Source organism: Pleurodeles waltl, chromosome 7 (genome assembly GCF_031143425.1).
Source record: "Pleurodeles waltl isolate 20211129_DDA chromosome 7, aPleWal1.hap1.20221129, whole genome shotgun sequence".
In the NCBI taxonomy this organism is placed as follows: Eukaryota; Metazoa; Chordata; class Amphibia; order Caudata; family Salamandridae; genus Pleurodeles; species Pleurodeles waltl.
The window spans coordinates 1,345,592,249-1,345,619,514 of record NC_090446.1 but is presented as its reverse complement, the minus strand read 5'-3'; the positions used below and the strand labels follow the sequence as shown (position 1 = coordinate 1,345,619,514).

The following is a 27,266-nucleotide window of genomic DNA, read 5'->3' as shown; positions in this document are numbered from 1 at the left end:
GTGCAATTTTCAAAAGTTCCTGGGGGAGGTAAGTGTTTGTTAGTTTTGCAGGTAAGTAAACCACCTGCAGGGTTCAAAGTTGGGTTCAAGGGAGCCCACCGTTGGGGGTTCAGAGCAACCCCAAAGTTACCACACCAGCAGCTCAGGGCAGGTCAGGTGCAGAGGTCAAAGTGGTGCCCAAAACACATAGGCTTCAATGGAGAAGGGGGTGCCCCGGTTCCAGTCTGCCAGCAGGTAAGTACCCGCGTCTTCGGAGGGCAGACCAGGTGGGTTTTGTAGGGCACCCGGGGGGACACAAGTCAGCACAAAAAGTACACCCTCAGCGGCGGCCGGGTGCAGAGTGCAAACAGGCGTCGGGTTTCTGATAGGAATCAATGGGGAGACCCGGGGGTCTCTTCAACGATGCAGGCAGGCACGGGGGGGGGCTCCTCGGGATAGCCACCACCTGGGCTAGGCAGAGGGTCGCCTGGGGGTCACTCCTGCACTGGAGTTCTGTTCCTTCAGGTCCTGGGGGCTGTGGGTGCAGTGCTGGTTCGAGGCTTCTGGTTCCTTGAAGCAGGCAGTCGCGGTCAGGGGGAGCCTCTGGATTTCCTCTGCAGGCGTCGCTGTGGGGGCTCAGGGGGGTAAACTCTGGCTACTCACGGGCTCGCAGTCGCCGGGGAGTCCTCCCTGTAGTGTTGGTTTTCCGCAGGTCGAGCCGGGGGCGTTGGGTGCAGAGTGGAAAGTCTCACGCTTCCGGCAGGAAACGTGTGGTCTTCGAAAGTTGCTTCTTTGTTGCAGAAAGTTGCAGTTTCTTGAACAGGGCTGCTGTTCTCGGAGTTTCCTTGGTCCTTTAGATGCAGGGTAGTCCTCTGAGGCTTCAGAGGTCGCAGGACCCTGTTGGTTGCATCGCTGTTTCAGTTTTCTTCGAAGTAGGGAGACAGGCCGGTGGGGCTGGGGCCAAATCAGTTGTCGTCTCTGTCTTCACTGAAGGGCTTCAGGTCAGCAGTCCTTCTTTAGGTTGCAGGAATCTATCTTCCTCGGTTCTGGGAGCCCCTAAATACTGAATTTAGGGGTGTGTTTAGGTCTGGGAGGGCAGTAGCCAATGGCTACTGTCCTTGAGGGTGGCTACACCCTCTTTGTGCCTCCTCCCTGAAAGGGGGGGGGGGCACCTCCCTAATCCTATTGGGGGAATCCTCCTTCTATAAGATGGAGGATTTCTAAAAGTAAGAGTCACCTCAGCTCAGGACACCTTAGCGGCTGTCCTGACTGGGGGGTGACTCCTTGTTTTTCTCATCCTCTCCTACAGCCCCCAAAAGTGGGGGCAGTGGCCGGAGGGGCGGGCATCTCCACTAGCTGGGATGCCCTGTGGCGCTGTAACAAAGGGGGTGAGACTTTGAGGCTCACCGCCAGGTGTTACAGTTTCTGCAGGGAGAGGTGAGAAGCACCTCCACCCAGTACAGGCTTTGTTCCTGGCCACAGAGTGACAAAGGCACTCTCCCCATGTGGCCAGCAACATGTCTGGTGTGTTACAACCTGGCAAAAACTAGTCAGCCCACACTGGAAGTCAGGTATGTTTTCAGGGGGCATCTCTAAGATGCCCTCTGGGTGTATTTTTACAATAAAGTGCAAAATGGCATCAGTGTGCATTTATTATGCTGAGAAGTTTGATACCAAACTTCCCAGTTTTCAGTGTAGCCATTATGGTGCTGTGGAGTTCGTGTTTGACAGACACCCAGACCATATACTCTTATAGCTACCCTGCACTTAAAATGTCTAAGGTTTTGCTTAGACACTGTAGGGGCATAGTGCTCATGCACCTATGTCCTCACCTGTGGTATAGTGCACCCTGCCTTAGGGCTGTAAGGCCTGCTAGAGGGGTGACTTACCAGTGCCACAGGCAGTGTGAGGTTGGCATGGCACCCTGAGGGGAGTGCCATGTCGACTTAGCCATTTTCTCCCCACCAGCACACACAAGCTGGTAAGCAGTGTGTATGTGCTGAGTGAGGGGTCCCTAGGGTGGCATAAGACATGCTGCAGCCCTTAGAGACCTTCCCTGGCATCAGGGCCCTTGGTAACAGGGGTACCAGTTACAAGGGACTTACCTGGGTGCCAGGGTTGTGCCAATTGTGGAGACAAAGGTACAGTTTAGGGAAAGAACACTGGTGCTGGGGCCTGGTTAGCAGGGTCCCAGCACACTTGATGGAGGATTCCCCCAATAGAATTAGGGATGTGCCCCCCTCCCCTCAGGGAGGAGGCACAAAGAGGGTGTAGCCACCCTCAGGGCTAGTAGCCATTGGCTACTAACCCCCCAGACCTAAACACACCCCTAAATTGAGTATTTAGGGGCTCCCAGAACCTAGCAAGACAGATTCCTGCAACCTGAAGACGAAGGAGGACTGTTGACCTGAAAGCCCTGCAGAGAAGACGGAGACACCAACTGCTTTGGCCACAGCCCTACCGGCCTGTCTCCCCACTTCAAGAAAAACTGCAGCAGCGACGCGTCCCCCAGGGTCCAGCGACCTCTGAAGCCTCAGAGGACTACCCTGCATCTAAAAGGACCAAGAACTCCCGAGGACAGCGGCTCTGCTCCAAAGAAGAAACAACTTAGCAACAAAGAAACAACTTTTAAAGGACTGCACGTTTCCCGCCGGAAGCGTGAGACTTTCCACTCTGCACCCGACGCCCCCGGCTCGACCTGCGGAGAAACACTACAGGGAGGACTCCCCGGCGACTGCGACCCTGTGAGTAGCCAGAGTTGACCCCCCTGAGCCCCCCCAGCGACACCTGCAGAGGAAATTGAGAGGATCCCCCTGACCGCGACTGCCTGCTTCTAAGATCCCGACGCCTGGTAAAGACACTGCACCTGCAGCCCCCAGGACCTGAAGGATCCGACCTCCAGTGCAGAAGCGACCCCCAGGTGACCTTCTCCCTTGCCCAGGTGATGGCTACCACAAGGAGTCCCCCCCCCCCCCCCCCCCCCCTCCCCCCTTGCCTGCCTGCTTCGCTGAAGAGACCCCTGGGTGTCCCATTGAACTCCATTGCAAACCCGACGCCTGTTTGCACTCTGCACCCGGCCTCCCCCGTGCCGCTGAGGGTGTACTTTTTGGGCTGACGTGTTTCTCCCTCCCCCCCCCCCCCCCCTACAAAACCCCTCTGGTGTGCCCTCTTCTCCATTGAAGCCTATGTGTTTTGGGCACCACTTTGACCTCTGCACCTGACCGCCCCTGAGCTGCTGGTGTGGTAACTTTGGGGTTGCCCTGAACCCCCAACGGTGGGCTACCTTGGACCCAACTTTGAACCCTGCAGGTGGTTTACTTACCTGCAAAACTAACAAATACTTACCTCCCCCAGGAACTGTTGAAATTTGCTGTCTCTAGTTTTAAAATAGCTTATTGACATTTTTTGCCAAAACTGTATATGCTATTTTGCTGATTCAAAGTTCCTATGATAACTAAGTGAAGCACCTTTCATTTGAAGTATTGATTGTAAATCTTGAACCTGTGGTTCTTAAAATAAACTAAGAAAATATATTTTTCTATATAAAAACCTATTGGCCTGGAATTTTCTTTGAGTTTGTGTTCCTCATGTATTGCCTGTGTGTGTACAACAAATGCTTAACACTACCCTCTGATAAGCCTACTGCTTGACCACACTACCACAAAATAGAGCATTAGAATTCTTTTTGCCACTATCTTACCTCTAAGGGGAACCCTTGGACTCTGTGCATGCTATTTCTTACTTTGAAATAGTACATACAGAGCCAACTTCCTACACCTGGGTTTCCCCATAAGAGCTCCTGAAGGTTTGTAGAGCTCATAATGTAGAGCTTTTGGTTAATCAGCGTGCAGAATAACGGACTGTTCCTCACAGACGCACTTTTGTGAGGCAGAGGATTTTGCTGAAGCAGAAGTTGGCCACCAGCGTCTACTTTCGTAATGCCCAGAGATGAACGTTAATTTTGGTTTCCCATTTGTTTTCCTTGGATGGTCATTGCATTTCTTGAAACAAAATTAAAACTTCTGATTACTTTAGGCAAGGTTTGTTGTGGTACAATTTTAATCATTCAATATATCTTTTTTCTAAATTGGTTTGGTATTATTTTGTTTCATTTCTTAACTACAAAGTTGTTTTGTTTCCTATAAAATACTGGACACATTTTCTATGCTTTCAGCTCTATTCTTTAAGCTATAGAAACGAAATATAATCCAGGATTTCTTAAGCATCAGAAACACATAGTAAAGAAGTCCTCTACTTTAAGGGAACAGACCGCTCCTGTGACCATTATGAGACTGGTCAGCACAGTTCGACAATGTGGGTGTCTTGCTTGTCATCTCCAGAGCCGATCACCGTTCTGAAGAAATTCAAATTTGAGTTTTTCTCTATCTGCCAACCCTTCCCAGGTTAAGGCTGGATGTCACAGCTGTTATTAATCCCTCTGGGACAGAAACTGCAGGCTCTGCCAGTCTGGCAGCTCTGACCCATATATACCAGAGTTCCACGTCTCCACAGGTTTTGGCTTTTGCACCATGGATGCCATCTCCTACGAAGCTGCCAATGTTTTTAACAGTTCTGTACCATTGCAACTCTTCGAAGTACTTCCAGCATCACTCAGCCCTCAAATATTGCAAACCTAATTTGTGAGGCTAGAGAAAAGGTTAGTGCATCCTTTGTGGACCAGCCTCTTACTGATCTTCTGCCCAGAGATTTGTACAAATGGAAGAACTACTTGGCTCACACTTGGATACTTTGGGTATGCTTAACCAGTAGCACTAAGTAAGATGGTGTAATTATTATTCTCCTTCGATATTGTAGGAAAGTAGCATCTTTCTGACATAGTTATGCCCACTTTGTGCTTGGTGTCAGTGTGGTTTGTACTGTAGTACACTGGGATACTGCTAATCAAGACCCTATTGTCAGTGCCCGCTTCTCTAAATTTGATTGTTGGAATATGTTGGAAAGTGCCACTGTTGGCATGGTTACCCAACCACTTTTTGCCTAGTGTTGATGCTAACTTTTAAAGTGTGCCCGGATCCTGCTAACCAGGATCTAGCATCAGTGTTCTTTCCCAAAATCTTTACCTTTGTTTCCACAATTGGAGGCACCCCTGGCACACTTCAGTTTCTTGTAAAAGGTACCCATGGTACCAAGGGCCCTGTGGCCAGGGAAGGTCCCCAAGTGCTGCAGCATGCATTATGCCACCCTAGGGAACCTCTCACCAAGCACATGTACATTGCCTTTGCAGCTTGTGTGTGCTGGTGGGGAGAAAAAGGCAAAGTCAACATGGCACCCCTCTCAGGGTGCCATGCCCACAAACCACTGCCTGTGGCATAGGTAAGACACCCCTCTAGCAGGCCTTACAACTATATGGCAGGGTGCACTATGCCACAGGTGAGGGCATAGCTGCATGAGCAATATGCCCCTACAGTATCTGAGTCCTTTCCTAGACATTGTAAGTGCAGCGTAGCCATATTGAGTATATGGTCTGGGAGTTTGTCATTACGAACTCCACAGTTCGATAATGGCTTCACTGAATACTGGGAAGTTTGGTATCACACTTCCTCAGCACAATAAACCCACACTAATGCCAGTGTGGGATTTATTGAAAAATGCACCCAGAGGGCAGCTTAGAGATGCCCCCTGTATGTTAGCCAAACTGCTAGTGCAGGACTGACCGGTCTGTGCCAGCCTGCCACTTTCAGACAAGTTTCTGACCACATGGGATGAGAGCCTTTGTGCACTCTGTGGTCAGAGACACAGCCTGTCCTAGGTGGAGGTGTTTCTCACCTCCCCACTACATGAACTGTAACACCTGGCGGTGAGCTTCAAAGGCTCAAGCCTTGGATTACCATGCCCCAAGGCACTCCAGTTAGTGGAGTGCCTGCTCCCCAGACAAAGCCACAGTTTTGGCGGGGAAGGAGTGACCACCCGAGCCAGGACCACCCCTAAGGTGTCCAAAGCTGAGGTGACCCCCCACCCTGCAGAATCCTCCATCTTGGTTTGGCGAACAGGGACCAATAGGATTAGGTTTGTGCCCCCTCCCCAAGGCACAAGGAGGGTGTAGCCACCCTCAGGGACAGTAGCCATTGGCTACTGCACTCTGACCCCTTAAAAGCCCCTAAATCTAGAATTTAAGGGCCTTCCTGAACCTAGCTCACCAGATTCCTGGCGACCTGACAAGGACTGCATAGCTGAAACCCCCAGCAGAGAAGAAGGAATACAACAACTGACTTTGTCCCAGCCATACCAGCCTGTCTCCTGCTTCAAAGAACCTGCACAAGAACTGCAATGCATCCAGTGGGACCTGCGACCTCTGCCAAGCGCCACAGGACTGCCCTGCAACCGAAAAGACCAAGAACTCCTGTGGACAGCGGCCCTGACCAAGAAGAAACAACAACTAAGGACCCCATCCTCACTCGGAATGCGTGGGTCCTGACCACACGGCACCCCCAGGCCTGTGTCCAGGTGTTCTTTGGCCCAGCAGGGCTGTGCTATGGGCACTCTCAAAGGTTGTCTGCAATCTACTTACTTTTTTTTTTAAGGTCGCCCGATCAACCACCTTTGTTTGTCTCCTATTATAAATAGGTTCCTTAAAGACCTTACACATGTTTCCGCCATCCTCGTTCATTATGCCCCAGGGGAATTTTAATTTGATTGTGACATTACTGATGTGCACTCCTTTTGAGCCTCTCCGCAACTGTCCTCTCAGGTTTCTCACTTTGAAAGCAGCCTTCTTTGTGACCATTCTGATTGCCCGCCCATTAGTGAGCTGCAGGCATTATCAAAGCTGCCCTACCTTTCAGTCTAGCCTGACAAAGTGGTGGTTCACACTAGGGCTACCTTTTTGCCAAAAGTAGTTACGCCCTTTTGTGTAGGCCAAGCCATCACCTTCCCTACTTTTTACACACACCCTCTAACCTAAGGAAGAGGAGACACTCCAGCATCTGGCCTCAAAAAGAATGTTGGCTGGATGGGTGGATGATCATGTCTTTGTCGGTTATGTGGGTGTGAAGAAAGGTCGGGCAGTGCAGCAGCAGACCACCTCTTGATGCGTTGTTCTCTACATTAAAATCTGTATACAGAGTTCTAGTCCTTGATATCGGTCACATGGACATCTCTACACACATTTACCAAGCACTACTTCCTGGACAGTCAGGTCTGTTGGGATGGGTACTTTACCCCTTTGTTCCTGCAGGACTTACTAGTATGATCTTAGTCTGCAGACCTGCCTCCGGGGATGGTATTGATTAGGAATCTATTCTAAGGTAAGGAATCTGCAACTAGAAGTCTCTATCATATGAATACGTTGCAGATTCCATACCAACCCACCTATACTCCCCGCTCTGCAAACTGATTTCTAGAGAAAGGGACTCCCCTTTCATGGCCTTAGTTTTGATGCACCAATTGTCAGTTTCTTTATGGCTCTGCGTGTCTGTCATGTAAAGTTGTGAAAAGAAACGTCAGTGTACCAGGGTGGTGCCAATATAGGACCCTCAATGTCATATCCGGCACGGACTTGTAGCTGATTGACACCATCTAACGGCACGCAGATGTGCTGCTCAAACATTTTCCAATCCGGACTAACGCCTGGGGGGAAATTCTAAGGTAAGGAATTTGCAGCAAGAATGTTTCTACCAGATAAGGCATTACCGAAGTAACTAGCTTGTTCATCCCAGCCAATCTGATTAGCCTTGCTTCTGTAGCTGCAGAAGTGTAGAGAAACTGATGTCTGTGTGCATTGGTGGCTCCTACAGAGGCCTGCGCATGTCACATCCGTGTGGAGCCAATTGCTCTACTTCCCAGCATGCAGATGTACTGCTGAAGATTTTCTAGATCCTGGCTGACGCCTGGGGGAGTATTCAAATCTGCATTTAATCTGTACCAGAAAGATTTACCAAAGGTTAGTAACTTTGTTCGCCATGTATCTTTTGCTTTTGCTATGAAAGCCCATTGCTCTAGGGGTTTGGCTACTGCTTTTTAGTATATGCCCAGCATGTGATATACAGCAGCACAAATTCAAAACAGAAACCATTACTTACCTGTAACCAACTACTTACTGTCTGTAGTATTGTAAAATCACATGCATCTTCAATCTACTTCTTGTTTGCGCCACAGTAGCAGGTTATCATAGGAAAACAATTTTACTTCCTTTGTTTTCACTGTACATGGAATGTATTCCTTCAACATCCTGTTACACAAATGACAAAAACACACTGTAAGGTGGAGTTTGTGTTTCTGTGCATTGACTGTTATTGATGAGATCACATGTCAAACCAAAAGCAAATCTTCAAACAAAAACGTCTTGCATTGTCCAGAGCCCAGCAGGAGATGGCAGGATTGTGAAAAGCAGGTGAATCTACAGCACTAGAAGCTATAAACAGATTGTTGGAGAAAGTAAAGGGTTGCTTATTGATAGTTGATGTACAAGGAGGTGATTGTTTTTGTTTTTGTTTGTGTCGCTGCCATTGCTACTGCACTTTTTCGTCAAGCCATTGAAAACCTTTGCACCATGCAAAATCTATATCCCGGTCGCATTTGCTAAAGCTTGCTTTATGGGTGCTGGTATTGAATAGCACCTTTTAAGCTCTAATCCTTATCTGTCCCGCTCTAAAATTAGGAAATAAATGTGTGCTACTTTACTTGCAGCACACCTGAACACGTTAACAGCCTTCTACCACACAGAACTGGGGTATACAGTTACCAGAGGCACAACAGCACATCAGGTTCCAGAGATGAAGATCAGCAAGACTACAAGAAGGTATGTTATGCTGAGCTATTGTGCTGCATATGGAGCAGTTGTACTCCTGCGTCCCAAGATTAATTTGTTCGTAACAAATGGGTACCCCACCTTCCAGAAGTGGGAATCGAGACGGCTTCTTCACATAGCTGTTTACCAACGCTATGCAAGCATGTATTTTGTAAAGTCTGTAGACTTTTGTTTCTGCTGCACTCGTGTATGTAGCAAAATGTTGCACTGTTTTGTGTGCTTTCTGGGTGTCCCCTTCTGATCTTGGATGCAAACCTCATAAGTTCATGCACATGCCTGGGATAGAACTTTGAACACTACTGCTGTGGTACCCAATGAGATTTCCTGTTTAATATATATGATTATAGAGTTTCCCATTCCATGTTTTTGCAATGAATCCTCTTCATTTACAGTTTGTTCTATGCAAATTTTCTTTTATTTCTATATCAAATGTATTTCATTTGTCTCCTTCCCCATTCCCCAATGCATTTTGGACCATGTAGGAAACTAGCTCCTTGTTTACAGTACCCCCACTTTTTGCCTGATATGATGCTGACTTGACTGTGTGTGTGCTGGGAATGTTTAAGCACAATAAACCCACATTGATGGCAGTGTTGGATTTATTATAAAATGCGTACAGAGGGTATCTTAGAGATGCCCCCTTCATTTTATCCAATCCTTTAGTGCAGGACTGGCCAGTCTGCCACTAAGAGACAAGTTTCTGACCCCATGGGGTAAGAGCCTTTGTGCTCCCTGAGGCCAGAAACAAAACCTGCACTGGGTAGAGGTGCTTCACACTTGCCCCGTGCAGCAACTGTAACACTTAGCAGTGATCCTCAAAGGCTCAGGCCTCCTGTTACAGTGCCCCAGGGAACTCCAGCTAGTGGAGATGTCCACTCGTTCCCTCCTGGACAAAGCCCCTCTTTTGGCAGAAAGTCCGGCGGAAAACCTAGGAAAAACAAGGAGGAATGACCACCCCAGTTCGAATCACCGCTAAGGTGTTCCCAAAGGGAGTGGACACCAGGAGGTTGTAGTCACCCTCAGGGACAGTAGCTATTGTCTTCTGACCCCTGCAACACCCCTCAATCCAGGATTTAAGAGCCTCCCTGAACCCAGCTGACCAGATTCCTGGTGTCCTCAAGAAGACGACCAAAGAAAGGAGGAATGCTAAGTTGACCCCCAACAGAGAAGACTGAATGCACCAATTGCTTGAGCACCAGCCCTACCAGCCTGTATCCAGCTTCTAAAGCCCCTGCTACAAAAAGGAGACACATCCTACAGAACCAGCACCCTTTTAAAAGTCCAAAGAGGACTACCTGCCCACCAGAGGACCAAGATCTCCCTCGGACAGCAGCCCTGTCCAGAAAGAAACTCCAGCAAAGGACTCCAGAAACAATCTGGATCAGCGAGTCCTGCCCAATCTGCACCGGACACCCATGGCCAGTATCCTGGTGGCCCACGGGTCTAGTGAAAGTCCCCAGGCGATTCTGATCTAGTGTCCACCCTGGGTTGAACCCTTCTGACTAACACAACGATGCCTGCACATTAAATCCAGGGGACCCCCCCCTGCCTTTAAAGGATCTGGACTAAGATACCGGATGCCAAAAGGTAACCTGCACCTGCAGCCCCCTGGTCTTGGGGAACCTGACATCCAGTGTAGCAATGTGCAGGTGGCGGTCCTCCTCACTGTCCAGCCTGTTGTTTGACTGAACCAATCTCCTGTATCTAGCCTGCAGCCTACTTGTGACCCCCGGGGTACCTCTATTGAAAAGCATTGGGAGCCCAACTCTGAGTTTGCACCCGGCCACCCCTGTGCCGCTGAGGGTGTGTTGGTGTTGACCTGTACCCACCCCACACACACCAGTGCTCTTCTAAACCCCCCAGGTCTGCCCTTTGAAGATGCGGGTACTTACCTGCTGGCATCCATTTCAGGGTGCCCCAGTCTCCATAGGAGCCCATTTTAAATTGTGCATCAGCTTTGACCTCTGCTCCTGGCTGGCCCAGTGTTGCTGGCGGTTGGTGTTTGGGGTCCCAACCTACAGACATCCTAACCCCTGGAGACTGGAACTGTAAGTTTTGTACTTAGCTTGAAACTGTACTAACTTTTCTTCCCTAACGACGCCTGCGGAATTTACCGACTGCACCCACTGATGCGCAAGGGTATTGCTAGGAAAAAAAAATCTCCAGATCCGGTCTGTTGCCTGGGGAAAATTCTAAAATAAGGAGTCTGCTACTAGAATATGTCTCTACCAGATATATCTACCAGATATATCGTTACCGAAGGCAAGTAACTTGTACATTTGCTATTTTCTTGAAAACCGTTTAACTTGCCAAATTGAAACAAAGTGGAGTTGACACATATGCTTGCTACTTACTTGAAAATGTACTTACCTGCACACTGAATCTTGTGGTTCTATAAATAAAGTAACAAAATATATTTTTGCTATAGAAAAACAATTGGTCCGGAATTAAGTCTTTGAGTGTGTGCTCTTCTAGTGTCTGTGTGTACACTTCAAATGATTTGCAGTACCCTTTGATAAGCCGAACTGCTCGACCACACTACCACAAAAGAGAGCGTTAGTATTATCTACTTCAGCCTCTATTAAGCCTCTGGGTAACCTCTGGCTTTGTATATACTATAGCAAAATGAAATAGTGTGCATAGCTTCCCACAGACCCTGACTGGTCCTTGTCAGGGAGTATTCTGTGAGTGAAGAGAAAGCAATCTCTCTTGTTAAACATAACATCAGTCAGTTGAGGTTTATTGTGTTATAAGTAGTTGAACAGAGAGAAAGCAGGTAATAAAGAATTATCAAAAAGAGAACTACTCTGGGTACAAACATAATGATTTGATGGCACTGAAAGTACTCAATCATGTCCATATCTAATAAGATGAATCTATTTGAACCATCTGTTTACATTGTAGATTAGATTTCTAACTGCAGAATCATCACCTTACAGTATTCCCCAGGAGTCATTCTGGTACTGGAAAATCTCAGCATCCTGACAGACGGTACAGATGTCTCAGCGTGCCACATCTAGTGCAGCAGATGTTTACGCAGACATCCATTTCCTTCTTTTAGGCCTAGCTGTTGTGAATCCAGAGAGCTACTGCGTTCTTTTTTTGACTAACTTTTTCTTCACTTTTGCAGCGCTCTTTTTTTCCACAGTTTCCATTGCGCAGGAAATTGTCTCCATTATGCCATACAGGAGACCCTTTTCTTCAGTAGTGATCATGTTGATGACCAGTGCATCTTCCCCTTGGCTGGGCCAGGCTTCTCAGTGCACTGGAGTCAGGGGTCCCTAGTCACTCTTCACGTCATCCTACTCTAATTCCACGCCAAGCATCTGGCTCTGTGTTACTGCTGTCTATCCAGTCAGTCACTTCATATGTTGACAGACAAAATAATCAGTGTGATAGGCCAGTAAGCAGGGCGGTGTGTGTTTTCTGTCAGTGTCTGGAGCAATTGAGGCTATAGTTGTGGGTTCAGGGTCATGACATCTGGTTTATGGTGAACCATTTTGCAGGTTCTCAATATTCAGGCAGATGTTAGTGGGCACCACCTTGCTTGACCACACATGACTTCACCCAGAGGTTTTTCGGCGCACCTTCAACTTTTGAGATAGTACTCAGTTGATCTCTGCTACGTGAGAGACCAGGCAGTGCAAATGGTTCTGCATTCCACAGTTTCTGTTGAAGGTATCTCTGGGAGACGAGTTTTGTCTGAGGTGAACCTTCCATCAATCCCATTCCTCTCACCACTTATGGTCAATGGAAGCTGTGTTGGAAGCGAGTTCAGATTAACTTGTTTGTACTTGATTGGCCTCAGAGTGTGTGGTACTAACTCACTTATTCTTGTGCCACTCAGAATGGATCTCCTTTTGCAGCAGGAAGTAGGTCATGCACCTGGACGACTTGAGCCTCCACAATTATGCCTAGAGATTTAGCAGGGCAATGGAGTTCCTTTGACTGTCCTTCAAAAGTAATATCCAACATCATTCCGTTTGTCCATTGTCCAGCTAGGCCAGCCTTGTCGGGGGGGTCGGGGGAGAGACTGTGGATGGGCCTATCTTAAGGGTGACTTGTAGGGTCAGAGAGCAGTGACCAGTATATAAGGTAAACCTTATTTCTGGGTTGAAAGGTGCATACTCCATTTATCACCGGTTGCAATGGCAGGCCTGTAGACCCCCATGCATTTACCCCCATGGGTGGCATAATACATGCTGCACCATGCGGGATCCCTGGTGTGCCAGTGCCCTGGGTGCCGAAGTACCAGACTAGGGACTTACAGGAGTACACATTATACCAGTTGTGGGGTGTATCCAATCAAATTTAGGGGAGAGAGCACGGACACACGGCCCTGGTTAGCAGGATCCCAGTGTACTACAGTCAGATCACACGGACACCAGGCAAAAAGTGGGGGGAACCAGGTCAGAAAGATCCTACTTTTTTACAGCCTACCCAACACCCAGTCTGCAGTAGCAGCACTGTGTGGGTTAGGTGAGGGATCCCTGACGGTGGCACAATTGATGCTGCAGCCCTCCCTTGGTACCCTAGGCACTAGTTACCAGGAGTACTGTTTACTAGGGACTTACAATGGTAGCGTAAGAGTTTGCCAATTCTGCAAAACAGTAGTGCAGTTTTGAGGAAAGAAATCTGCCACTGGGGACCTGTTTAGCAGGGACCCAATGCACTAACAGTCATAGCCACATCAGAAACCTGGCAAAAAGTGTGGGCTAACAATGTCAAAAAGGGTGCTTTCCTACATGACCCCCCTCCCAAACGAAACAAATAAAACTAACCGTCCTTTCAACTTCTAGGTGGAAGAACCTGGAAAGTCCACCTGTATTGGCATGGTCAGAACCAGGCCTGTGGTCCACTGTGAAGTCGATTCTATGTAGGGAGATGGACCAACTTAACAATTTGGGATTTTCGTCTTTTATCTGCATAAGCCATTTGAGAGGCCTGTGGTCAGTTTGAACAAGGAAGTGAGAGCCAAACAATTATGGCCCCTGCTTCTTCAGGGACCAAACCACAGCGAAGACTTCCCTCTCAATGACACTCAAACGCTCCTCTCCGGAGAGTAACATCCTGCTAATGAAAGGAACAGGTTGGTCATGACCGTCATCATAGATTTGGGACAGGACTGGTTGTATCCCCTCCTCAGAGGCATCTGTCCAAACTGTGAACTGTTTGATATAATCTGGAGCTTTGAGAACAGGTGCTGAACACATTGCTTTTTTCAGGGTGTCAACGGCCTTTTGAAAGCTTACTGACCAATTTACCTTCTTTGGAATTTTCTTAGCGATTAGTTCTGTGAGAGGGGCCAAAATGGAGTCATACCAATTCACAAAACTCCTGTAATACACAGTCAAGCCAAGGAATGTCCTGACTTGAGTCTGGGTTGTTGGGCCATCCAGTCCAGAATTGACGGGATCTTGGCTTGCAGCGGTTGAACTTGACCTCCACCTACAATGGGGACAAGGGTACAACCTGGCCTTGCCCTGTCTGGCATTTGCTTGCCTTGATGGTGTGGCCTGCCTTTCGCACAGACTAAAGGACCTTACGAAGGTCTATCAGGTGATCCTGCTAGGTGGAGCTAAAGACAACAGTATCATCAAGATATGCTGCACTAGATTTTTCTAACTCAGCAAGGAATCTATTCAACCATTGGAAGGTGGCAGGGGCATTCTTCAGACTAGAGGGCATAACGTGAACTGATGCCCAACGGGAGTGGAGAATGCTGACTTTTCCTTTGCTCCAGGGGTCAGACCTATCTGCCAGTACCCTGATGTGAGATCAAAAGTACTGAGCTATATTTCACTGCCCCTACCCTGTCAATAAATTCATCAGCCCTAGGAATTGTGTGGGCATCAGTTGTGGTCACAGCATTAAGACCCCGATAGTCCATACAAACCTAACTTCTTTCTTTTCAGCATGGGAATTAGGCTTGGGGACTAAAACCACTGGGATGGCTAAGGGGCTTTCAGAGTGCTCAGTGACTCCTAATTTCAGCATCTTGCTTACCTCAGCATTGATGCTCCCTTTGTCAGACTGTAAATGTTGTTTTTGACTGGCATGCTGTCCCCAATGTCCACATTGTGTGGGCACCAGGTAGTCTGACCAGGGGATCAATGGGAAGAGCTCAGCAAACTACTGTAAGAGTTGCTTACAATCAGCCTTTTGTTGGCCTGTGAAGGTGTCTGAAAAGACCATTCCCTCAACTGAGCCATCTTTTGGATTGCTAAAGAGGAGATCAGGGAGAGGTTCACTCTCAATTTCCTGTCCCTCAACAGTGTCTATTAGCATAGTCATCTCAGCTCTATCAGGATAAGGTTTTAAGCAGTTTACATGGATAACCCTTTTGAGCCAAATTCTCCCAGATAGGTGACTTCCCTTTTCTTTCTGGATGAGGGAGGGTCCATTCCACTTGTCTTGGAGGGTCCTAGGAACCACATGCTTCAAAACCCATACCTTCGCCCTGATTGGAATTTCACCAGTGGTGAATACCAGAGCTTCTGGAGCTCCTGGCTGGCCTCCAGATTTTTGGCGAGCTTTTTCGATGTACTCAGCCACCCTGGAACAATGGCCAAGCACATAGTCCAAAGTGTCTTGATTAGGCTCTGAGAGGTCTCTCCCATCCTTCTTTCACAAGACAAAGGGTTCCTCTTACAGGGTGCCTACACAGAAGCTGAAAGGGGGAAAACCTCCCTTCTGTGGCACTTCCCTGGAAGCAAAAACCAGGCATGGAAGAAAGACATCCAATCTCCTGAGCATACCAATCATGCCTTTCAATGTCTTGTTGAATCTCTCCACAAGGCCATTGGCTTATGGGTGATAGGGTGTAGTGAACTTCTAGGTCACACCACACTCAGCCCACATGTATTTCAGGTATCCAGACATGAAGTTGGTACCTCTGTCTGACACCACTTTTGGAAAACCCACTTTGTTCAATACACCAATGAGGGCCCTAGCTACTTCAGGGACAGTTGTAGTCCTCCGGGGAATTGCATCAGCATACCTGGTTGCATGATCCACTGCAACCAGTATAAATCTGTACCATGATGCTGTTGAAGGGTCAAGAGGACAGACACTGTCAATCTGTACTCTAACAAAGGGAAGGGCGAAGGGGAGGTGGACTATGGGGGCCTTTGGGTGGCCATCTATCTTGCCACTGGCTTGACAGGTGTCACAGGAGCTACAAAACTCCACCTTCTGGGTCTTGCCTGGCCAGTAGAAGCGGTTTACCAACCTACTCCATGTTTTTGCCTGGCCAAGGTGCCCAGCTAAGGGGGTGTTTTGCTTTACTCATGACTGAGGTGAAACACTCATGCACTGACAATCTCTGGAATGCCCTTCTTAGTCTAAAGAAGACATTTATTAATACACTTCGCAAGGTTCGTAAAGGAGATTAGATTGCTGAAAGCACACGTTTAAAAATGGTCACATCAATGAAATAAAAACATGTACAAGTGATTCTCCACTGCAATATAGACAGCAAATTAATGTCTATATTACAATGCAAAGCAAATAATGAATTAAAAAATGCATCACAATGAGGCAAGGGCAAATCTGCTTCATCTCCCTCCTAATCAGCATCAGATAGCCAGATCCCAGAATCGATCGTGGAGAGAGAGAGATCAGTTATTCTTACGGAAAGGATGACACCTCAGTGTCCTGAGCATGTCCGAGATCTGAGTCACTCCCGGTCCATCTGATCTCGGCCTCTTATACTTTAAACAAACAAGAGAGGAGAATTCTAGAAGCTCCCTCCCACTGCATAAGTTTATTTTTCAAAGAATGCTGGTACTTTAGGTCAGCTTTGAAAAGAACACGTTGGGAATTGGCCAAAATGCCAAGGTGCCCTGTATCAAAACAAAACCGTTCCCGGCCGTCCTGGTACATTCTGATCAGCCCTTGGTGAGGAAGAGCACACAAACACACAGAATAAAAACATGAGCACATTGTATAACGTGGAAAAATACTTGCAGCTTTTAACGTGGCCTTGGCTAATGCTAAAATAAAGTCAATAGGAAAAATGAAGATGGTGGTCACTAATATGACGGTGTGCTGCTAGGCTAAGTGCAATGTGGAGTCAGTGGTCAAAACACAAATATCATTACAGGGGGATATTGTGGGCCAAAGTGAGGAGAAACTCTCTAAACTGCTAAGGCACTATCACTCTCCTAGTGGCACCAGGTTTGGGGTCTCTGGCCTCAGTGAATGGAGTTCCCTCCTCCCATTAGGTCCTGTGGGAGCCACTGATATCTGCCTTTTCCTGATCAGCAGCCTGTTCTCTCAGGCCTTCAAGAGTGGAACAGGCCCTCTGTCCATGGCGCAGATCTTCCTTCGAGGTTCCCCTGGTCGTAGGAGTTATGCTGTGTAAGGCCCAAGCTCCTGAGGCTCAGTTCTCTCTGGGGCTGTCGGGTATTCTCCCTGAGGAGAGGGGACCTGTTCTGGTGTCTGATTGGAAGTGGTCTTCCCATACTTTTAAGCTTCTCTAGGCAGAATGGACCATTATTCCAGGCTCAACTTTTTTTTCACCCTGGGCCTTGCTTTGTGCTTTTGTTTTTACACATACCCATTCAGGGATACCCAGCATAGCTGCATGTGTTTTTCCTTTCTTTCTTCCTCAGCCAAGCTGAGGACTCCAGATCATTTCCTAGTAGACATTGCACAGGAATTGCAGGAGATACTACCACCTTCGTCTGGCCAGTAATCCCTCAACATTCTAGAATCCCATCGCCATGGGAAGCACCTTAGCCTGATTATCAGCATTGAGGACTGTGTATGTCTTGCCAATCAGATACTGTTCTGAGGACACCGGTTACTCAGTCACCATGGTGACACTGGCACCAGTGTCTGTTTCAACTTGAATCCATTTATATGAGGCTGTTGTCTGTATCTCTCCCGATTACTGGGCCTGGCAGCCAGGGCAGCTACATCCACCCCACCCTCTGAGAATAAAGTTGCAAAGCAGGTTCACTGACTCCATCAGGGCCTATTTGAAATCCCATCTAGAGAATTACCACTGCATTTACTGCTGGTGCACTAGAGGTATTCTTTTTGTTAGAGCAGTTAAGCTCTCCAGTTTGATGCCTGTTGTTTTTGCAGCTATGGCACCAAGGCTTTCTGGAATCCCACTTTTTACCCTTGTACGCACCCTTGGACTGGGAAGTGTCTTGATGCCCACCTTCCTATGCAGGTGTTAGGAGGGCTTTAAAAGACTCCTTGTTTTTGTCCTTGTTTTGGTTACCCTCTTTCTCTTGGTGGTAGGGGGTCTTTTTGGCCTCCTTTTTGTGGTTTTCCCCCACTAGTGGACATTTTGGTCTGCCTTGTTTTGACCTAGTGGTCTGCCTTCTTCCCCAATTCTTGGAGAGAGTGGACCTAGGGATACCAGGTACTGATGTAGCTTTTCCTGCATACAGTTATTCAACAGATGCTCTTTCATTACTAAATTGTAAAGACATTCATAATCATGCACATTGTTGTCTTCTAACCAGCCACCTAGTGTCTTCACTGAGAAGTCCACAAAATCAACCAAGGGCTGACTCTGAGTCTTTAGTCTCCCTGAATTTGATCCTGTACTCCTCAGGAGTAAGCCCAATGCCCTCGATCATGGTAGCCTTCATGAGGCCATAGGACCTTGCATTTGCCTCATTTAGTGTTAGTCTATCCCTTCACTTTCCTGAGAACAGCTCCCCCAGAGGAGCGCCCCAGTACTGTTTAGCAAGTTTTCCTGCTACACAGGCCCTATCATATTCTGTGAACCATTTGGTGAACTCATCACCTTCTTCATATTTGGGGGAAATCCCTTTGGGGATTTTAGGGTCACAGTGCTCTACTTTGTCCCTAGTTATACAATTCCTGCCACCATCCATGAGTGCTAAACCCATTTCTCTTCTCTCTTTCTCTATTGCTAGGATTCTGTCTTCCAGGCCAAGTCTCGTAGCCAATCTCCCTAAGGGAAGCTCTTTTTCAGAGAGTTTTTCTTTGGACCTTTATGAATCTAAGCCACTCTCACTAAAGAGAGGTGTCCTAGATACTTGGGATACAGATTCCTCTTTCAAGTAGTGGAAGGGCCTTATCTTCCTCCACACTTGAGTTGTCTTGGTCCTGATTTACCAGATCAGTTGCCTCATTAGAAGGATGGGCCTGCTCCTGGAGCTTTGTACTGGTAGTGTTTGAGCCCGTTTTCATTTTGTGCCCTTTACAGAGGTCCCCTAGCTGCTTGTAGGAAAGCTGGAGATAAGGGGTGCAGTTGAGCTTCACCCTGTCCTGAGGTACAGTCCTTTTAAGAATTTGGAAAAATACCTGATTCGAAAATGTAATTTAACTAAAGGCAATTTTTGCATTTACTCGTGTTGTCACTTACTGACCAAGTGGTATCAGCAAATGCAAAGCCGCAGACCCCACTGCGGTTCCACCAATGTAGAAAGCTGGCTCTATATATTGCACTAAAATGAAGTACTTTGTGGAGAGAGTCCAGTGGATCCCCAGTTGGTATTGCAGAGGCAAAAGTACATAGGACTAATTATTTTGTGGAAGCGTGGGAGAGCAGTTAGTCTTATCAGAGGGTAGTTCTAAGCATTTGTTGTACTCACTGGAGCAATAAATGACACACACTCTCAGAATAAATCCGAGATCAATTTAGAAAAATTGCAATTCTTTTAATATGTCTCAAACCCAAGAACTACTTAATAGATAAGTAGACTTTTGAACATAAATGCTTTGCAGTTTCAAAAATACACAATGCAATTTTCCGAGTGTTCTCAATCTTATCCAGTGGAAGGAAAACAATGTTCAGCAAACACAAGTTTAACAATGACTTACAAAGCCAATCTCAGGGAGTTAAGGTAAGTACCAGTTACTGATCAGAACCACACCAACAAGTCACACCGGGTGGCACTGGGGTGGCTGGGTGAAGAGGTGCAGTAAGGCTTCTGGTGCGTAATGGTTTCCTATGGGAGATTGTCTCTGTGACAAACAGGCTGCTGGCTCTAGCTGGAAAGCTAGTTGGGGACAACAAACAGGTAGGTAATAGACTTGGGGTGCTTGGAATGTAGGTGAACCTTTGGTCCTCTTCTCTTGAGCCCAGTTGCGATGGATGCATGGGTGTCTTGGTGTTGGATTATTTTTTCTTGGAGCACTTGCAGTCAGGGTGTTCTGTGAGTTGAGGCTGCAGGTGTCATGGAGTCCGGAAGGTGTGGACCCAGGGTGCACTCAAGCTCTCAGGAACCAGGGGACATCCTTTGCACCAATGACCCACCTCAGCTGGGCTCAAGGACCACGGTGCAGTGGTTGCTGTAGGTGTTGGGTTTTTCTCTCACCACCAGGCTGGGGGAGAGAGGGTTCCTGATTGCAGGGGCTGCAGGCGACTTGATTGAGTCCAGGAAGGGGAGGGGGGGGGGAGAACACTCTGGTGGACTCGGACAGAGGACAACTGGGGAGCCCTGCTGACACCATTGGTGGGCTTCATGAGGTTGTCTGGTGCAGAGGTAAATTCAGGTGTCTGGTTTTCAGGCTGCAGAGTCCTTGTTGGATACTTTGTTGCTGAGAAGGTCCGCTACTCACTGGAGTCCAAGTCTTTCTAGAAAGCAGGCAGGCTTGAAGCTGAAGCTGCAGGACAAGACCTTTTGAGCAGTGTCTGGTCAGGTTAGGAGGCAGGCTGGAAGGGCTGGTACTGGGTCAGCTGCAGCTTCTTCCTCTTCTGTGAGGCCGAATCGTCTTTGTCCTCCTTCATAGGTAGTCAGGATATGAGTTCTGGGGTTCAGGGGTGCCATATAAATATTCAAATTAGGGGTGTTACAGGGAGTTCCAGGCGGTAGCCAATGGGCTGGCCAGCTTTAGGGTGACTACATTTTTCTTTTGACCACTTCCTCAGGGAAGTGGGCATTACCCTAACCCTAGTGGTCTAATTCTTACCAAAGAAGATGGAGGAATTTGAAAAGTACTGTCCATTTCAGCACGTCCACCTTACGGGTGGGACTGGCATGAAGTGGGCACTCTTCCTAATTTAACACATTTTCCTGCCTGGGCTGCTGCCATATGTGGGTTCAGGACAGTGGGGTTCAGTCATCTCTGCCATTTGGCGAGTCCTGGGTTCCATTTCAAGGGCGGCAAGACCTTTTGAAGCTCCCCACCCTGGAATGTTCATACTGCTCTGGACGGGGTTGGCCCTCACCTTAGGGGGCCAGAACTGAGTCTAGGGTGGCTGCACTGGTTTGTACCAATCAGTGAACACACTGGTCACTGGGTAGGTTTTCAGGGGGCACCTCTAAGGTGCTCTCTATGTGCAGTTATTGATAAGTCCTTCAGGTGGGTCAATGACAGTTTATTATTCTGAGATGTTTGATACCAAACATCCGAGGATTCAGAGAACCCATCAGTTAGCTGGGGAACTCATAATGACCAGTGTCCAGCACATGCTTTTAAAATGGCTTCCCTGTGCACTTACTATGTCTCAGAATCGACACACACAGCAGGGGCCTATCTGCTCATGCATATTTGCCTTCGCATATGCCTGAATGCACCCAGTTTTAGGGGTGACTTACACCTAGTTTTAGAGGTGACTTACACCTGGCACATTTAGTGATAAGGGACCTGGCACACAGGTGGGGCAGGTCTTGTTTTCAATTTAGCCTGCACCAACACAGTCTGCAATGGCAGCACTGTGTGGGTTAGTTCAGTGATCCCTGAGGGTGGCACAATTGGTGCTGCAGCCCTCATAGACCTCTTAGTAACCCAGGCCCTAGGTGCCAGGGGTACCATTTACAAGGGACTTGCCGTGGTAGCTATCGAGTTTGCCAATTGTGCTAAACAACTGTGCAGTTTTGGGCAAAGAGATCTGGCACTGGGGACCTGTTTAGCAGGGACCCAGTGAACTAAAGGTCAAAGCCACATCAGAAGCCAGGCAAAACGTGGGGACTAACCATAAAAAAGTGTGCTTTCTTACAAAGGTTCTTCACCGCCAACCTGTGCAGTCTACACCTCCATCCTCTGAAATTGAGTGGTGGTAATTAACTTTATTTTATCTCCCACTTGAAGTGGTGGATGTCATCTTACAGTGGTGGTGGATGTCACCATGCTGCTTTCCACGAAATACATTTACACGAGGCCCTGGGAGAAATCTGTGACGTGGTTTGGCATTTGAAAGACAAATCCTTTACAAGCCACATTCAGATGTTCTGTTAGTTTTCTCTTTGATCCAAAAAAGGCCTTGTAATTGTCACTAAAAGGTTAGCCGTGGTGGATCTTTTTATGTTTGCCGGGCAATCGAGCCTTGTATATTAAATGTTTGATATCCGTTCCCTCCCAAGCCCATTTGTGATGTCTCAATGAAACCTTGACTTGGTCTTAATGTTTCTCATGTTTATGCATTTTGAGCCAATACATAGATGCTTATTGTGTCATCCACCACTAAAGATGGTCATCATTGTGGTTGCTTTAGCTCGTTGTGTGAGTGAACTCCAGGCACTGTTGTTGCACCTCCCCTACACAACATTTTTTCCTAGACAAACTGGTGACTGTTGTGGTGTACTCATGTGGCCTTTTTGCATACGGTTGTGACTCTCTTCCACGTTGGGCAGTCCATCAGCCTGGCAGCATTGTTTACCCCTTCTCACCCACTGATAGAGAAAGAAAGGCTTAATTGTCTGATCCCCAAAAGAGCTTGACATTTTTATGTTTTTACCAAGGAACATTGTACCGGCGATCCGCTTTTAGTTGAGTTCTCCAGGGCGAGGAAAATATATAACAATATTTTGGAAGGTATTAGAGAGTGTGAATACTAATTTAATTAGTTAGCTAAATTTCTTGCCTGTTCCCTGGGTAATATATGTACCCTGTAGATAATTCATATTTATAATTTATCCCTTCTAAATGGTAGTTTCTTGTAAGTGTGTTTGGCCCAGGTATAGTGGGGTTAGGTGGGCTTCCCCCTTCTATTGAGATGCACTGGCCAAGGGGCTCCTCCAAGAAGAGCCCATTCCACTAGAGCCAAGACTGCTACATCTGCAATGGTATGCAGAGTGCTTGTCCTTGATGCATGTCAGGTTGTGACTTGAGTTTTGGCACAGATGTACACATAGCACTACCACCTTGACAGCCAAGTCTTCTGGGAAGAATATTTCACCCGTTTGGCTGTGCTGGACTTTTTGGTCTGACTCCACAAACCCTCCACCTTTGGGAGGTACTGCTTTAGTATCTATTCTAAGGTGAGGAATCTGTGGTTAGAAGTATCCCATTAGAAGGGCAAGTTACTTACCTTTGGTAACAATCTTTGTGTTAGATACTCTAACCACATTTTTCTAACTGCCCTCTCACCTCCATGTTCTGTGGAGGTACATCCTTTTTTTTTTTTTTTTTTTTTTAAATAACCCTACAAACACCCATGTTAGAACACTGCACACTGGTACTACCAGTTGTTCACGCTCCATGTCTGAGTAGCACTTAAATGCTTGTATGCACGTCAAGGGCAGTACTGAGCTGCATGGCTCCACCTAGTGGTGAGAAAGTGTCCAGGTCCAGTCTGGCGCGGAGAGGGTATTATAAGGTGAGAAATCTTTTTTTTTTTTTTTTTTTTTTTTTTAAAACAATTAACATTTTGGCATTAAAGATAACTTTTACAAGCAGATTTAATTGTAATAAACCATTCAGATATTACAGTACATAGTTTAGTTTAACAGATTTATAAAGCGCACAGCTACCCAAAGGCCTCCCATCGCTAAAAAGGAAGTGACCGCTCTGGTGCAGAAAATAGAAACTATTAAGAAATAAGGAGGTTAAGTTGTATAAAGGAAAGTTTTTATTTTTTTCCGGATCAGTAGTTCCAAGGGTTCTTTCCAGAGTTCTAGAGGTAGGGAGTTCCAAAGTCACGCTGCCTTGATTGAAAAGGAATTACCTCCCCATGAAGACCTCTTGAACCGTGATATGTGAACTAACTGGGTGGTGGAGGATCTCAGCGTTCTTGTAGAGGAATAAAGAGAAATGCTTTGTCTAAGAAAGTGGGGACCCTTATTGTGCAAAGCTTTATGTATCAGTCATAGGGCCTTAAAGCGAATCCGCTGTTTTATTGGTAACCAGTGAAGAGAAGTGAAGGCTGATTTGGCTGATTGATGTCTAGGTAGATTCATAAGTAGTCTTGCAGCCGCATTCTGTGCAACCTGGAGTTTCTTCACTACATAGTCAGAAGAACTGAGAAAAAGAGAGTTGCCATAATCCAGTCAAGAGAGTATCATGGTCTGGATAAGAATTCTTCTGGCCGGGATTGGGGGGGGGGGCGGGGGTGATGGCGGCAACTTAAAGATTTTCCTTAGGGTTCTAAGGAGGCCAACACAAGAAGAAGAAATCTTTTTAGATTGCTGCTCCATTGTAAGGCGACAGGCCAGCCAGAAGCCAAAAAGAAAAAGGGAGTACACTGCCTTGCATTCAAGCGGAAAATAGCCCCAAGGTATCATGGTAAATGCAGTCATTTAAATATAAATAGCGAGAATTTTTCAAAAAATTGTTCACCCGAAGTAGGTGCAGCAAGTGCCGTATCGCTGTAGAAAGTCTTTCACCTAAGGTAGGTGCAGCGAGTGCCGTATCTCTGGACACGTGTTTCTGGCTTTCGGCCGTCATCAGCAGAGAGCGTATGTAACTGAAGGGGTCGCTTGAAATGCCGCCAAAAGTCTTCACAGGTTCTTGTACCACTCAGTAGGCGCACAGGTGCATCGCCAGTGCTCGTCAGCAAGAGGCTCACGGGAGCAGTCATTTAGACATCCAAAAAGAAGCCAGCCAGAAGCCAAGGTTCTTTATATGATCTTTGGGAGATGGAAAGTTGCTAAAAACCTCTGGGTATAATGCCGAAAGATTAGAAGGGTCACAATTGCCTACAATCATCACCTCTGATTTTCCGTCATTAAGTTTCAGTTTGGACATATTCATCCATTTGCCAACGTCCGCAAGGCAGAGGGAAAGATTTGTTAAAAAAGGATCCCTGGTATTGGAAAGAGATACTAGTTGGGTATCGTCAGCATATGTGACCACTGAAAGGTCATATGGTTTGACAACTTTAGCTAAGGAAGAATGATAGATGTTAAAAAGAGTAGGGCTTAGAGAGGAACCCTGTGGGACTCCACAGGTGAGGGGAAATATGTTGGACAAAAAAGAACGAAGGTGGAAAGAAGAAAACCAAGATAATGCTGTACCTTCTATCCCTATACTTGAGAGCCTATGAAGGAGGGTGTAGTGATTTACAGTGTCAAAATCAGCACTGAGATCAAGTAGAATAATGGTTGTGTGCCCTCGATCTAACAGTTGACGGGTGGTTTCAGTAACTGTCAGAAGGGCCGATTCAGTACGGTATTGGGGTCTGAATCCCATTTGAGTGGAGTCTAAGAGTTCATGATCCTCGAGAAAAGATGTCAATTGCTTTGTGACATGCTTTTCCATGATTTTGGCTAAGATTGGAAAGAGAGCGATAGGCCTGTAGTTACTGAGCAGGGTAGGGTGGAGTTTAGGCTTTTTCAAAAGAGGTTTAATGATAGCATGTTTAAGGGATTGTGGCAAAGATCCTGAGGTTAGAAGGTGATTCAGAATCCTTGGAAGTGGCGGGACCGTAATGTCGGAGGCCTACGCCATAATAGCGGGAGGGGCGGGATCAAGAGGGGATCCTGACTTGGTATTATGGAGGAGATCCATGACCGAAGTTAGTTAAAAGCTGAAAAGCTGCAAATGAAATCGATGAGGGCTGGGGATTGGCCAGCTGATCACTAATGACTTCATGGTTAGTTATGGTTGGAAAGGAAGAGTATATATCAATAACCTTCTCCTGAAAGTAGACCTCCAGTTTATTACTGTGCTCAATAGAAGCCTCTATTGGTAACTCTTTGTTCTAACAATTAAGGAGAAACCCAGGAATTGAAGTTGTGTATAGGCCTTTTTATTATAGTCTTAATTGGCAAAGTGGAATCTAGAGAGGTGGAGATCCAACTGTTAAAGGGCTCTACAGATTTAAAATTGGATTCATTATAGTTGAGGAGTGAGGAACAAAGAATATTCTGCCATTCTTTGGAGTCCAGTTCTGACCATTGACGACAGGTTGTTTTTGTAAAAATTTGGCGGCAGAAGGGAAGCTTCGCGGAGAGGTGTAAATGACAGTAGATAGTGGTCTGTCCAAGTAAGAGGCGGAGGAGTGTAAAAAGAGAGATCCAAAAGATTACTAAAGATAAGGTCAGTGGTGTGGCCTTTATAGTGGGTAGGCCCTGTAGTATGCTGAGTCAGATCTAGTGCTGCCAGCGTGGATAAGAGTGTTTTTGCTGAGGGACAGTACATGTTGTCAATCTGGATGTTAAAATCTCCAAGTATAGTCAAGTTAGGTGTTTTACACAGTATACTTGCTACAGAGTCAGGCAGAGCCTGTAAAAAGCTCCCGTAGGGGCCAGGAGGGCGATAGATAAGTATTCAGGAAAAAGTAAATGTAGCAGTAAGATATAGTGAAAAAGCCATACTTTCACATCCAGGAATATCAAGGATGGTGGTGGCGCATTTAATAGTTTTCTTATAGATGATGGAAATACCACCTCCTCTAGCCTGAGATCTATCTAAGTGAGTAATTAAGTAGTTTGGAGTACCTTGAGAGTTTCAAAAGAGGTGTCTTCATTGAGCCATGTCAGGGTGATGGTCTTCTAAAAGAGAAAAAATGTGCAGGCAGTGAGCGGGCAAAGAGTGGCAATTAAGCAAAAACAGTCTACCTAAATGACTAGGACTACTCACAGAGAGGGATGGCAGGTTGGGCAATGGAGTCCAAGAAAAGCTGTGGCAAGATCAGTTGCGCAGTCTGGAAAAAAAATTGAGTGTGCTGAGCTTATTGGAGTGTTATTGTAGGATAGCAGTTGTTGATGAGACTAGACCAACCTTTCCACGGTAGGACCGGCAGTATGACTGGGCTATAGGCTCTCCTGGTTTAAATATTGCATCTAATTGGATGCTTGCTAATCTAACAGCTAGAACAACTAGAATGCAAACCAAAAATGGCAGCCAAAACCGGCCCGAACAAGTAGAAATGGCAGAGTAAGAAAGGAAAAACTACTGAGTGCCACTGAACACGGGCACCGGCAGGCAGAAAATGAAAAATTCGGAGGGTTAGCTGTGCAAACTAAAGATGGACAGTGGTAAAATGTTAAAATAAATAAAAATGAGGATCGCAGTTTAAAATCCCTAAAATGAGTAATAGTGAATGAGTAGTAGTAGTAGTTCAGTGCTTTGGATTTAAGCATAGAGCTCCAAGGAGGAAAGGGAATGCGATCAGCTAGTGGAGCTTTCATAAATTAGTGGATGGAAGTGTGCAAATGTGTATAAGTAAGTGAATAATTTCACTGTAATTAGCCTAAACTAACTGGTGCTTGAGGAGGAATCGAAGTTAGTTCAGCGTGCCATGTGATTAGTGCCAGGGAACACATGTTTTTTGCAAAAAATGAAAATAAGGTTTGCAGTTAAAGTAGGGACATAGAGAGGATCATCAGTAGTGTTTGCATGGGCTAGTGCAAGAGGGATGTCT

The 27,266-nt window shown here is 46.7% G+C and overlaps 1 protein-coding gene across 1 annotated transcript in view; it reads left to right on the top strand.

Annotated features, from left to right (window-relative positions):
• Positions 1-27,266, top strand: part of PPP1R12C (protein phosphatase 1 regulatory subunit 12C) — a 615,622-nt gene that overhangs the window by 529,428 nt on the left and 58,928 nt on the right. The window contains exon 18 of the mRNA XM_069201799.1: positions 8,626-8,737. Within this exon, the coding sequence (XP_069057900.1) occupies positions 8,626-8,737 (112 nt within the window). The remainder of the gene's footprint in view (positions 1-8,625; positions 8,738-27,266) is intronic.